The following is a 15,058-nucleotide window of genomic DNA, read 5'->3' as shown; positions in this document are numbered from 1 at the left end:
AGCTCACCCCGTCACAGGGATTCGAACCGCCGACCTTCTGATCAGCAAGCCCTAGGCTCAGTGGTTTAACCCACAGCGCCACCTGGGTCCCTCTGGTCAACAGAGAAACCTGTAATGCAAACTGAGTTAACTTTGCCTGTTAATGACTTTCAATCTTCGATCATTTTTGCCCATACTAAATACTGAACATTATGGAACAAATACCATTATCTTATGTTTAAATATGGAATCTAAATATTTTAAATTCTCTGGAATGTGTATTAATGTGAGAATTTATAAGGGTGGGAGTTGTGTCCAAAATATCTGAAGGGTGCCAGGTTGTTGAAGGGTGTGCTGGTGAGTGAAAAAGTAGACCATCACTAACATCAGCATTAGGTATTTCTGGGACTCAGTCCTCTGAGCATGCTTCATGATGCCATTTCATGTTGCATGAAGAGTGAGTCCTGAATTCTATGCAATAGTTTCCCGCCTGCAGACGGTGAAATTCTAGTGAAAGGATTTAAGAAACTTCTCACCAGTCATCTAGTGAATGGGGTGATTGATTCCTGGGACTGATGTATTCAGCAGGTAGATGAACAGTTTGCGGTTTGGGAAGAGCACGGAGATAAGTGTAGGATATAAGGGTGAATGGAAACATTTATTGGAAAAACAATTGCTTATCCATTTGAAGTTTGCCTTGAGTTCTAAAGTGATTGTGAGGTTCAGAATAGCATTGGGAAGAAAATTCCCCATGTGGGGATCCTTGTATCAAATTTCTCTCTCCACCCCTGCACAAACCCATGTCAATCAGCCAGAACCTTGCAGTAGCAATCCTCTCTGGTACCATGGCTTGCTTCCCATCTTTGTCTTTCTCAGGGCTTTAAGCCACCAGGGCGTGTGCATTTCAGTGTTAATTTGTCCCAGTTCTCAGCAACAGCATCATTAGTGGAATAATGTGGCTGCTGTAATTACTGTGGGATTTGTATGCAGCAGCGCACTATTTCATTGTGGCAACCCTTACTCTTTAATCTGCATGGGCCATCTGGTTTATTTCTTAACTAAAAGTTGTGTGTTTCATTGCTGTTGCGGTAAGAACGGTTACTCAAGCGGAAAAGAGCGCCACTACCCGTTTGATAGGCCTTTCTCATTTTCTCAGTAAGACTGCTTCTGGTTTATGCTGTGCAGCTGAGTTGTGCATATGTCTGGCCATTGCTTCTGTTTCAGTGACATTTTGAAAGTGTGTGATTGAGTTTCAGCATCTTTGGCAGTGGTTTATAGATACTTGAGAAAGTGATTCTAGATGTTAGGGGAAAGTACAAGTGAACTCTGTCATTTTACCTTAAGCTCCTACCTCATCATAGAGCCATTAAAGTGGTGTACTGTACTATTAAACATCAAAATGAAGTTAAGAATTAATTTAAATAATATACACTATTGTATTAAGCCCCCAAACCACAAGTTACATGGCTAGTTGTAGTACTTGTAATTTTCTTTTTATTTAAAACTTTAATAATTTTTGTGTGGGCATATAAATAAAACTGAAAATACAAGAACAAAGTAAGAACACATAATATAAATTTGGAATGCAAAATACGTGTAGATGATTATAAGAAACCACAAAACTACAAAATAATTGCATCATATAACAAAACATAATACTTAAAAGAAGATACACCCACACCAGTGCAATTTATGGCTGTCCTATAATAGTACTGGTAAAGATTATTGAACTGAATCCAGACACTTGTTTCAAAAACACCTTCTTATAATTCCTACCTTTATTCTATAAATCTGGTCTGAAATTTTGACCATAGCACCCAGGTACCATGGAGGGTTAAGCTGCTCAACACTATATCCTTTAATGGGAGCTTGTGTGGGATACACATGGTTCCTCTGGGTTTTTAAAATATGCATATTTTACCTCCAGTAGCACCCCTCCCTCCCAAAATCACCGACATCTTGCATTTGTGCTGTCCATGTGCTACATGACTAATAAATACACCTGGCAGATCCTGTGAGCCTGCTTGTCGATCTTGCTGAATCTGAGAAAAGTAGGATCAATAGCACTCTAAATGTAGCTGTCAGAGCCAGGAATGTCTGGCCAGTGATGGGCCCGTTTGCTTGGAGCAGCTGGTTATGAGTAATTCTGAAATGGCAGGGCAGTAGCCAGAAAATATGAGAGGATTACTCTGGAGTAACAGCCTTGAACAGATAAATGTGATCCTCCATGCATCTTATTCTACTGTATTAGAGAAGTGCAAGGAGAATGGAGCCAGCATGTTTTCGTCTGATAGCATGGGAGTAATGTCTGTTCCGTATAGCGTATTCATGAGGAGTGGAGTGCTGGTCGCTCAGCTGGATGCTTCTGTTGAATAATCACAGCTGTCTGGTTCGCTTGATACACAGTATTTCTCTGTATTACTTGTTTGGAAAATAAACTTTGAAAGTCTTGATAGTTGATTTTAGAATCTGTTTGTTTATCCACATGTGGCTCTGAAACAGATGTTTTGCCACAGGCAAGCTCTTTGTTTCCTCATGGCTTTGCATGAGTTCTGGTTGCATCTTGGGTCCTGAAATGTGCATCCACAGATCACAGCTTCCTCACCCCTGAAAAAAGCTGCAGAGCTCTGAGCTGCTTTAGAAAAATACATTTATTCCCAGCAGCCCTCAGTCTTTTCTTTACAGTAGGCAGGAAGTCTCCTTTTCATTAGCAATGACCCATATTCGCCAATTGCTAATTTATTAATATCTTTTGTTTTCTATTACATTTTGCAAAGTGTTCCTGTACCAGTAGTATATTGAGTAGGAACTGTTGAACATGAAGCTGTTGAGCTTGGACTCCACATGTATTATGGACTATTGTCATGTAATCTCTATGTTCATTTGATAGCAAACACTATTTCAAGTCATACATACGGTACATTTCTGTGGCAGGTGGGAGAAAAACTACGATCTAGATGGTTTAGGAGCCCACACTTGTTATGCTGGAATTTTGACTGTAAGAGAATTTGCAGCTACTATATTTTTAATGCCTCAAACAATTATAGTAATGATGTTGTGAACACGTCAAATAATCTCCTTAGGGGAGGGGGGAAGTAAAGGGATTTGTTCTTTTGGCATGCATATGCAATGCTGAATCCCATTTAAATAGTTTTAAATATCTGAGGAGTGTATCTGATTGTGGATAAAATGTGAAGTCCTCAGCTATGAAGTTCACTAGGTGACCTTGAATCTAGTCACTATTTCTCAGCCCAACCTACCTCACAGGGTAGTTGTGAGGATAAAGTGAGGAAAGGGAGAACCATGCTTATCACCTCGAGCTCATTGGAAGAAGGTGAGATATAAATGTAAAATAAAGATCTCGTTCATGCATTATGTTCCTGAGTTAAATTCTTCCCTGAAATTAAGGACTGTGTGTTTTAAAATACGCTTCACAATATTTTAACCTGCCAAGAACCTTAGCTGCGGGGGAAGTCCATTTGAAATAGACACAAAGGTTGGGCAGCAGAATATCGATCATGTAAGTGTGATTATTGGAGTAGACTTACATTTGTTCTAATTTTCTTTCTACTCCATTTTCTCTGAGCCGATATTTTTTGTAATTTTAGCATTAAATGAGTTAATATTGACTCTGCAGGCTTTATGAACAATTTGGGGTGAGTGCTGAGGGAATCCTATTATGGAGGGATTTGTGAGACCAAGCATCAATAATTGGCTAATTTTGAAATGCTAGTGCCTCTTGGAAATTAAGTTGTATTGGAAAATGATTGTGCTAAACAACTGAGTAACACTTACTCAGTTTTTTCTTGTTCTGCTTCCAGGTGGAAGCTTTCAGAGTAGGGATTCAGTGCACTGATTGAGAATCTGCAGCCCACTCAGATTTTTATGATCTCCAAACCGATCCCCATTTAACCCGAATTATAGGGGAAATACACTTAATTGCTTGTCCTTTTTCTCCCCCACTTCCAGTTTAGGACAAAAGCTGAGAGTGTGTAGTCAGAAGGTTAATTTCTTGTTCATATTAAATGAGATGCTACATTTCTGCCATCTTGTAGTCTTCCTTTCTACCCCTTACTGTCTGCCTAAATTGGTCCAATATAGCAATCTCACTGATAAGAACTAAGCTGATGGGTTTCATTTTCATGTGACCTTAACACATCTGATTGATAAACATATCCAACTAGCAAATCAGGATCTGGAGTTGTGTATAGTGGGTGTTGGAATCCTGGGTCAGCAAAAGAGATCTCTGAACACACCAAGTATTCAGATAATTTCTAGGCCAGCATCATTATTTTTTACACATTTTTATGACCTGAAGCGGGAAAGAGCATCTGATTGTCCTGAGTGCTGTAGACATTCCTGGGGGGAAGGTTCGGTCTGTTAATTTTGTGTACATCCAGTGTACTGTAATGCATTCAGTAATGTTATCACATGGAGGTGGGCATTCTGCCAGCCTTTTTCCCCATTTCAGCATGTCTGGCTTCTGCTTGCACCTCACATATGGGATGGTAGGCAGGGAGAGATGCTGTTTTTTCTGTTTGTTCTCTTCTATAAACAACCTCTCTCCCCCCCCCCCCAATGCTAAGTTGCTGTTCTACACTGTTTTTCACCTCCCTTGTTCTTGTGACATAGTTTTACATTTCATGAGGCAGATGGCCTATGGGGGCTCATTTCTTTTATGGATCTCTGGGGCCATTATTGTGGTTCAAAGAGTTCTTATTCAGCCAGCCAGTCTGGAGGTGGAAGAGGACAGAAGACTCTGAATCCTGCTTTTTTCCGAAGTAGAAACTATCCCAGTGAGAGGAATGCTACCCGTCCCCCGCCCCCGAAAACTGGGAACAGAAATCCTCTTTTTCTTCTTTGATTGCTGACTCTCCTAACTGTGTTATCCTTGGCAAAGACTATACATGTTGACTTTATCAAATAATTGAATACTAGGTGCAACCAGTAGTACAAAGTTATGCCCCGGGAGTATGTTAGTGCTTGAACAAGATACATTTCTACTGTGTCAATTTATGTTGAGGTCTCCATTTTAAAAATTGTTGTGCGTATCATTGTAAAAGTCCACATTGACCATGGGAGAATGCATACATACACAATTTACATGAATTATTCCTGGTTTTTATTTTATTTTATTTTAGCTGGGCACATATCCAAAATTTTACCAGAATGAGTGGTAGTAATTAAAGTGGCATTCAGCAGCATCTGTTATGTATGAATTTGTCTCACCTAATGTAGGTCCCATAGCTCTGCTATTAATTTATTTCATAAAATGTATACACTGCTTGATTGTAAAAAACAAAAACAAAAAAGAACAACAAAAACCTCAAAGCATTTTACAAAAGATAAAACAGGAAAATCAAGGGGGGGGAATACAACCCTACTTTTAAACGTACAAAAGTTAAAGTACTAGACTAGATTAAAATTAAGGTACCTCAACTTTCTAATCATCTGTGTAGACTTGTCTAATCAGAAATGTAAAATAAAAAAAAAATCCTTCAGTAGCACCTTAAAGACCAACTAAGTTTTTATTTTGGTATGAGCTTTCGTGTGCATGCACACTTCTTCAGATACAGTGAAATGGAAGTTTCCAGGCACTTATGTAGAGACGGGGTGGGGAGGGGTGGGGATGGGGAGGGGGGATCACTCAGAAGGGTGGTGGAAATGGGTGATTGACTGACTGATAGCTGTTGATGACCGCAAACGACTGCCAACTTTGCTGCCACATACACCCAGACAACACCATTACTGGCCCCAACAACATCCAACATACCATCTCAGGACTATTTAATTGCTCATCCTCTAACATTGTGTATGCCATCAAATGCCAACAGTGCCCTTCAGCTCTCTATATTGGACAAACAGGCCAAACCCTACGCCAAAGGATAAATGGACATAAATCTGACATCAGGAACCAGAAGACAGAAAAACCAGTAGGAGAACACTTCAATCTCCCAGGACATTCTATACAAGATCTCAAAGTAGCTGTCTTACTACAAAAGAATTTCAGAAATAGACTGGAAAGAGAAGTTGCTGAATTGCAACTTATCACCAAGCTCAAAACCATGGAGGGACCTGGTTTGAACAGAGATATCGGATTCTTATCTCATTATACATGATAAGCGATCTTCAGCCATCTCAACCCTTGCTTTTTCATGCAAAACCATTTGCAGTCGTTTGCGGTCATCAACAGCTATCAGTCAGTCAATCACCCATTTCCACCACCCTTCTGAGTGATCCCCCCTCCCCATCCCCACCCCTCCCCACCCCTTCTCTACATAAGTGCCTGGAAACTTCCATTTCACTGTATCTGAAGAAGTGTGCATGCACACGAAAGTTCATACCAAAATAAAAACTTAGTTGGTTTTTAAGGTGCTACTGAAGGATTTTTTTTATTTTACTTCGATCCAGACCAACACGGCTACCTACCTGTAATCAGAAATGTGTTTAGCAGGCGCTGAAATGAATGCACTGAAGGTGCCTGCTAAAATTTAGTTGAATGCACAATACAAGAAAACAGTGGGTATGAGTGCTTATAATTTTGCATTATGTTTTTAATTAAAACCAGGCCTGGTTGCTTTGTTTTTATACTTTTTCATTGTAATGCCCTGAAGGATTTTAAAATGGTACATTTTCATGTAAATATTTTCTCCTTTCTTCTCCTCCTAAATTTATTTTTCCACTTATTTTAACAAAGCTTCACTTTCAGCCTGGTTACAGTGGTGGCTGGCAGGAAGTGCATTGGCACTGTTGTTGGGCGAGCTTGACCATAGTACTAAAGGGGTCATGTGGTTGACTTTTCTATGGACTTGCTCGGTGCAACACAATTGTATTAGCAGGAATAATGTGTTTCTCAAAACAGATGCAAATTGGTTTGAATTAGTGATGCCCCTGGAAGGTGGTCATTGTGCTTGGGATGGCTCTTCTCACTGGCTGTGCAGGCAGTCATTGTTTAGATGAGCTCATCTGTGGGGGTGTCAAGATACTTGTGTCGCTGGAGCATTGGAGCACTTTCCCCAGAAGGCATCCACATGTCTAAATAGAACTTATATATGGCTAGGCAACAGTCAGGACTGGATGGGATGGAGATTGCTCTTCACTGACATTCTGACGCCTTTGCTCATGCAAAAACCCAGAGATTGTACAACTGTGACCCTGCCTGGAAAGTAGCCAGTAGCTCAAGTCTTCTGTGTGAAGAGCAGGGGAACTCAGCCTGGAGCCAAATGTAGCTCTCCAGCCTTCTCTGTCTGCCCCTTAGGAATCTCCCCTGCCACACTTCCTTTCCCCATGCCGCATCCCTCACCATCACTACTTTTCCTGAGTGGTTTTGCCTGGCTGGAATAGGGTAGTGCTTCTTTGTTGCCTGATTGGAGAGGGGTGTGCATGTATGTATATAAACTAGCCTGTTGCACAAAGGTAAAATTTACATTTGTTGTCTTATCCAGTGTTGCCTCTGGCTCCACCCACCACTGTCATGGCCCCCAGAAAGTTGCCAGATGGGAATGTGGCCCTCAGGCTAAAGGTGCCCCACTCCTTTTTCTGTCTACCGTGTTTCTCATATTATAAGACATGTCTTATATATATATTTTCCTCAAAAAAACACACTATGGCTTATTTTCAAGGGATGTCTTATTTTTTTCCTCCTCCTCCTGCCGCGGCCGGCATTGCTGCTGCACCTATCACTATGTCTTATTTTCAGGGTATGGCTTATATTCCTCGAATGCTTAAAAATCCTGCTATGGCTTATTTTATGGGTATGTCTTAAAATATGAGAAACAGGGTATATGAAGTAGCTCTTTTGTTGGAGTTTTTAAAGTCCACTTCTGTTTCTGTTCGGTCTTCTGCGGATATCACCTGTTCCACAGCAGATTAGATAGCAATACTTGACCAACTGAAGATGTTTCATAGACTTCAGACTTTTGTTATCTGATTTGTTTTTTATTAGAACTATGAGAACCACCAACCTGGGTCAGATGTAAAAGATGACTACTTTGAATTAAGGATTTCTGAGCTCAGGAGTTTGTTTGGAGTACCAAAACTGAACTGAACACATAGTCCTTCTACGTACAAATCCAGTCCTGATTTCTCCCCCACCCTCTGCCTCTTCATTTCAGTGGTGGAGGCGATGAGCCATTTTGTTGTTGCCTGTGTTAAAAATTAGAGTGGGAAATCTTTACTGATCTACTCTTAAGTCACCAAGAGATGTTCCTGTTCTATCTATCCCACATTCCTACTATAGAAGAGTAGGGAGAGAGATATTACAGAACTTTGATTTATTGTGGACTCTGGAAGAAGAATGGAGCTTAATGGCAGCATTTATAAAACAAATTCCCCTTAGCCAGGCAAGCTTTTTTAAGATGGATATGTTAAATTATGGGGAGGGTGTGTATTTTAAAATAAATTGGCCTATTTTGTTCGCAGGCATATGATTTTCCTCCTGACCATTATGTTCTCTCTCTCTCTCTCTCTTAAACTGGGTACATTGAATGTAAATAACTCATGTGTCACCACTTCCTGTTGAGAAGCTATTATGCTTTAAGGGTTGTTGTAGCAGAGATCAGGTCCTACTTCAGAGGATGCAAAGGTGGGCTCACATCCCAAGTGGCTAAGAGATCTCTGTGCCACTTGGTTCAGATAGTGTACCTGACCGGGGGGGGGGGATAAGGAGGGGGGAGTTTTATACAAAGAGTCTATTTTTAAATTAAAGTCCCAGTGTGAACAGAATTAGCTTATGCCAAAGAGGAACTTGATATGTGCGGGAGAAGAAACAAATGGGGTAGACAGGTCTGAATGACTAATAAAGGTAGGAGTTAATGGAACAAAACACAGTACATTAACTTTATTTCTCACACCAGTGTGGGTAACATTAAAAGAAAAAAAAGTCTTCCCTGAAAAGCACACATACAGCTGGAGCCAGAGAACTATAGGAAGGATTTTTTTTTTTGAATAAGCAACAGAATCTTGCAGTGTGCAGGATGTATCACATTGCATGTTGCTGCATTCCATTGCAAGGCCCTATATTATTCTGTATAACAAAGTTTCCTTCACTTTGGGGAAAGACATTCCACAGACTGGCTTAACAAGGAGAGCACCGTGCTTCCTTCTGCTGTCTGACATCCTGGGGATGTAACAGCTTTAACATCCGCTTGATACAAGACTCCTAACTGAAGAGTTCGGTGGTTTCCCATCCTTTTTTGGTTGGGGAACCCCTGTAGCATGTTATGATATCCTGCAGAACTCCTCTTATTCCTCCCTCCCAAAGTAAAACAAATCAAGTAAATTGGTGGTAAGTGACCTAAATAAAATATACATTGCCTGTTTTGTTGTAACACTCACAACACTGGTTTGAACATTCAGCATTGAAAGGTTGAGGGTCACAAGAGGCATTATGGGACTAGACATGACCATGTACTACTCATGGAGTGGAGGTTGTTTATCAGTGGGAGAGGGGGAAATGGGGTTCTTGTTATAAAACTCCACAGAATCCCTAAGGGATATCTGTGGAACTGTGGTTGAAAAATGCTGTGACATTCCCCTCTCTGTTTTTAGCAGGCTTCTCATCTTTGGACCACAACCAACTCCTCTCCTGCTGTCTCCTGTGACTGGTGGCCACTTAGGGACTTTATGAGCTAGTTGGGAGGAATATATGAATGTATTTCTTTAAGCATTTTTGTTCCACCTTTCATGTGGTACCCCCAGGTGGTATCCCAAGGTATAAACATATTAAGCAATATAATACAGTAAAAATCATTAAAAATCCACACAACAATCAAACATATCAGTTATCTTGGGCAAAATAAAACATGATATACTGGAATAAAACATCAGCAAAAGTTGGGGAGCAGAGGGATGACTTCATGAGGCACCAACATCACTATAGAGTTGGCACCTGCCTTACTGAAGGGGGAAATTGTTCTATAGGGTAGGTGCTACCACAGAGAAAGCCTTGCTCTTGGTTACTGCCAAGTACATCTCTCTGAAGTCTAGCACAACCAAGAGGGCCACCTTAGCTAATCGCAATGAATATGTCCCATTTTATTTAGGACAGTCACTCAGGAGTACCAGGATGTGCTGCAGATATTATTTTTTAAAGCAGTTTTACCATCTAGTCTCTTGTTGAAAATCTCTCGTTTGGGCTAATTGGATTTGGTAATCTGAAACGGGGAGGTGGGGGAGAAAATTATTTTCTTGATTTCCTACTAATGAAACCATCTATTAATATTCTCTTTAAATCATTGTTAATTAAGCAAAATGCAAGTTTAATGCTAGGAACAGGACTGCTTCACACTGTGAAACAGGCACTGGGTGGAAAATAGTTTTACAGTTGTACTTTCCAAAGTGGTGCTTTAGGCTTCTGCGTCTGCTGAAGTCATAGAGCAAGTGAGCTGTGTGTTTGTTTTTGGATTAATAGTTGAAGTTCACTCATGTGGAAATAAAGCAGATTTAACTGTGACTAGAATTTGTCATTAAAAAGTCATTATGGAAGCCGACCAGTATAGTTCCTTCTCTTTTACCGTTAATGACAAAACAATCTCTCTCTTAAAAAAAAAGGAAAAGAGGAAAACACTATATTTTCACTTGGAAAATGGTGCAGAAGACATAATATAATTGAACTGTGGTGAAGTGAGTCAGTTTGGGAGATTTATTGATCAATAATGTAGACAATTACAGCTTGTTTATAAAAGGAAAAGCCCCTCCTTGGCCCTGGAAACAACACTGAGACTTTAATAATGATAACTCTGGCATCTAGCTTCAACCGATAAAAGTCAATTGGAAGATATAGGATTTCAATAAAATTATGACACTAGATAAACCTGCCCCAGGAACAAATTTTCCCCGGGTATCTGACTTCAGTTAGATTTGTAACTTCAATTTTGTTTTTATTGATTGTGTGTGTGTGCGTGCGTGCGTGTGTGTTAGTGTTACAACTAATTAGAAAGTCACTGTCAAATAGCACATGTCTTTGAAGTATTTAAATGCAGATCCAAGAATAGGGGCAAGATTCAGTTAAAAGTCTAGGTGACTGTTTGATAGGTATAAAACTATGAAACAAACAAACAGAAATGCATGGCACTTTGTTACGGGGTGGGCTGGGGTGGGGAGTGTCAGGTATGCCACTTTGAGAAATCTTTTTTTAAAAAGGATTTGGGAGCAATAGTTGATTTTTTATAACTTACTGCTTCTCCTTTTTATAGAAAAAACACATGTAGGTAACTTGTGGGAGGGTCGTAGATAAGTTGTAGAGCACCTGAATTTCATGCAGGTGGTCCCAGGCCTGGCACCTGTGCTTGAAAACCTGCAGAGCTGCTTCTAGTCAGTGTAGACAATTCTGAGCTAGATGCTGACTTTTCAAAGAGTGCGAGGAGATGAGAGAAGGAGAACCTTCTTCTTCCAACCTCACCCTAACTGGAAGGGTCCAAGGGCTCCACATGCATGCTGCCAGCAAACATTTGCAGGAGAGAAGAGCATCCAGCCAGGGCTAGGAGGTTGAAGGGAAATAAGGGCCTTCTTAATCCAAACTTGACACTCATATTCACCATATCCTGTTGGCTCTACATTGTTATTGAGGTTGGTGTGGTCTCTGCGCTACCTGCTGCATCAAGGGCCCGATGAATGGGGTGCTGTGCTGAAAGAGGTGTTGTCATGAAAAGGATGCTTGGAAAGGTGGCTACCCTGGTGCTTTGAGCCCTGCCTGCCCAAAGTATGTGTGTGTGTTTTAAATATTTTATTGGTTTATTTAGAATAATTTAGAAACTTCTTAATCAAATAAGCCATAAGCAGTGTACATGAAACTAAAACAATTATAAATATAGAAATAAGATTAGCATTAAAAAATAAAAAAACAGGATTATATACCATATTTTTCTGTCTATAAGATGCCCCCCCCCATGTATACGATGCCCCCAAATATTGGACATTATTTTTAGGGGGGAAACCTAGTCTTATACACAGAAAAATGCAGTAATTTTTGTAGATTTTTGATAGGCTTACTAAAACTAAAAAGCTTTAACAAGCACCTGGAACAGCATAAAGAGGGTCCCTGTCTAATATCAGTAGGAAAGGCACGGGTGTCCCCACACTGGAAGATTGACTTCCCACAGATGGTACTTGGAAGAGTTCAAGTTCTACAGACTGAAGCAATTTTCTTAAGGTTACCTGGTCCCAAGTTGATAAGGGCTTTTTATATACAAATAATAAGAGATTTAGAAAATCAGTAGCCAGTGGTAGAAATGAGGAGTTGCACCACAGCTTTCTTTGTAGCTTTTGGGCCAACTGCAGGGGAAGGTCCATGTGGAATGTATTGCAGTAATACAATCTTGAAGTTATGAACACCTGGATTTACATAAGACCAAAGGCTTGTCTAGTCCAGCATGTTTTCTTACAGTGACCAAGTGAATCGGAAACCAGCAAGCAGGGCATGAGCACACCAACACCCTTTTTGATGCCTTTTGCTGTGCTTTTATTTTAGGGTGTCACCTTCTGGATAATTGCGGCAATCCATGACCATTTTTAAAAAATCAGAATCCCAATTTTGATCTGGCTGCTAAGAGACATCTGGAGAAGCAGTTTTTGTACTGCTAGTTTGAGAGAGCTGGTCAGATTTTGTGGGGCTGCAGCACTAGCTAGCGTGGAGTTGTACCTCAATAAGACTTGAACATTTGTATCAAATCTGAAGTTAGCCAAGATACATTACACCATTAATGAATGATAGCCCTTTTATTTGTTTGACAGCTTATAATAAAGTCTTGTCAATTCCTCCAAGCATCTGTAAGGGGCTATCAAGTATTTGATTTCAGAAAACAATATATTTTAATATATCCCTGAAGCCCGCAGGCTTGAGATCTTATGGTATAAGTGCCCACACTGAGCAGGCCATGTTGCACTGCCTTTCCTATGCATAGCTTCCTTTTTGTCAACACTTTGAAGCAAAAGGAGTAGTTGGTGATGCCGTTTCGTTTAGTCCACTGTGAAAGCCGTCTCCTTTCCTGTCCTCCTTCATTAACTCAGTTTCTCCAGCCTGAAGCTGTCCTTTGGTTCCACTGATGAGCCATCTCCAGCATTTCCAGCTTGACCTTTCCATACCAAGAGTGTTTTGAACACATCAGCAACATTTCTAGCAGGTATTCCCACCTTGCTTTTCGCACCGCCTTGAGTTTACATGCTCTTCCTCAGCCTTTCTCAGACACCAGGTTATTAAGCACCTGACATTTTGACAGCCAAGTTGGAGGTGCCCCAGAATCCATATGCTAAAGTGTGTGTGCAGGGTTATGTGCTGGCCTCATAAGTACTATTTCTGAAGTGCAACTCTTTCTTTTTGGGGGGTGGGGGTGGGGGACAGCAGCTCCTTTTGAGATCCTGTCTTATATAGACAAAATACGTCAACAAGTTCTCCTGTGAAACTTCACCCGCGAGAGTGGGTTTATGGGCAACATTTTACAGTGCTGCTCAGTTAGCAAGCATTGACATATTTATGTCAACAATCCATAGGACTATAGTGAGAGGAGAGAGTTTAGATAAAAAAAAATCTTTCCTGGAATTTAGTAGTGTATCCATTTATTTTACTGCAGCCAGTGAGCAGTAGAGGTCAATCACAACTTCCTGCCATGTGTACCTGGAGCTGTGAGGATACCCTGTTAATGAGTGTTAATTTGAGAGTGGGTACAACCAGTGAATCAGCTAAATCTGTAAGGTGAAAGCACTCCAGACAAATTATTAAATAAGCTCTGAGTCTGCAACAATCTCTATTATTCTGCGTGTGTACTATCAAATTGTGAGTGGGATGACTTAGTATCAGGGGACCACCAGGGGTCAGCAGAGAGCCAAGTGAGGTGGCACAGGGGGTCCCTGATGCTGAGAGCTCTGAGCGACACCAGGGCAGTCCAGGAATGTCATGCAGTAGCGACAGGCAGGCACAGAGTCCCACGGTGGAGGGGCTCTCAGACGCTAGAGAGTCTGAGCAGCATCTGAGTAGCTCAGGAACAGAGGGGGAGTTGGTAGCCCCGTCGCCTCAACAACGCAGGGGACTTAAACGTAGGGAAGAAAGGAGGAGACGAGCTGTTCCCAAACTACTGTGTTGGAGGCATTCCCGCAGAATGTCACTTCCGGGATCTGAAAGCGACTGCATGGACATGAGAACTTTTGCGCCGTCTTGCATATCTGTATAATAAAACGTTGTAATATACAGATGCTGGAGTCGGGAGTCGTTACTTGTGGGAGGGTCGTATGATCAGCTCCATCACACTTAGTACTCACAGTTGGTCTGTATCATCAGATACAGCCTCACTGGATGCTGTGCAGGAGTTCATTTTACCTTTTGTTTTCAGAGTAGCATGTTGCTGCTTTTCGGGACAGTCATAGTCACATAGGCCAAATAGTTTTCAAGAAGCTATTTCTGTTTGAGCTCTGAGTTTTTTTCTACTGTCACTATGTATTTGTAGCATGGAAGAGGTTGTCCGCATATCCCTCTGCAATCTACGTGCTTCTCTAGCTAAACAGTTTATTTAATGCAAATGTGTTCCCCTATTTCAATATATTTGTTTAATTATAATTGTTAATACTGGTGGGAATGGAATGCAACAGAACTGAACAGTGGGGAAATGGCCTAGTCTCCAAGGAGGAACGGGAATGAATTATACCAGCTTCAACGCAGCCTGAATTTATTAATTAAATTGTCTATTGTCCTTCATCCGAAGATCACAGGGTGGTTTACAACATAAAATAATGAATGGAGGTTATAAAAAGCTAATTGTGTTTGTTTTCCTTTTTGTCAATTTCAACAGGCACGTGATGGAATGAGAGGAATTCTGGATTCCTATGACAGTGAGTTGAACCCATCAGAACATACTCCTCAGCTGAACCTCCGTGTGCGGGAGGCAGAGGACATGGTACAAAAAATGCAAGCGCACTGTGGTGAAATGGAGGTAATGTGGAGTCACCATATTCAGTTGCTCTTTCTGCATCTGTTCTCTATCTGTAAAGAGGAGGAATAGTGACCTACCTTGTCACTAACACAAACACAGGGTGGTTGTGTCCATCAATGGCTGAAAGCAATAAGGCTCCAGCATGTGGATAGGGAGCA

General features: G+C 40.9%; 2 protein-coding genes across 2 annotated transcripts in view; both read left to right on the top strand.

Annotated features, from left to right (window-relative positions):
* Nucleotides 1–2,491, top strand: part of SNX8 (sorting nexin 8) — a 238,329-nt gene extending 235,838 nt beyond the window's left edge. Inside the window, exon 12 of the transcript XR_009558534.1 lies at nt 2,482–2,491. The gene's annotated coding sequence lies outside the window, so the exon portion shown is untranslated. The remainder of the gene's footprint in view (nt 1–2,481) is intronic.
* MAD1L1 (mitotic arrest deficient 1 like 1) overlaps nt 1–15,058 on the top strand; it is a 492,750-nt gene that overhangs the window by 179,547 nt on the left and 298,145 nt on the right. The window contains exon 12 of the mRNA XM_035130662.2: nt 14,760–14,900. Coding sequence (XP_034986553.2) covers nt 14,760–14,900 — 141 coding nt within the window. The remainder of the gene's footprint in view (nt 1–14,759; nt 14,901–15,058) is intronic.

Source organism: Zootoca vivipara, chromosome 14 (assembly GCF_963506605.1).
Source record: "Zootoca vivipara chromosome 14, rZooViv1.1, whole genome shotgun sequence".
NCBI lineage: Eukaryota > Metazoa > Chordata > Lepidosauria > Squamata > Lacertidae > Zootoca > Zootoca vivipara.
This window is presented reverse-complemented; position numbering and strand designations above follow the sequence as displayed.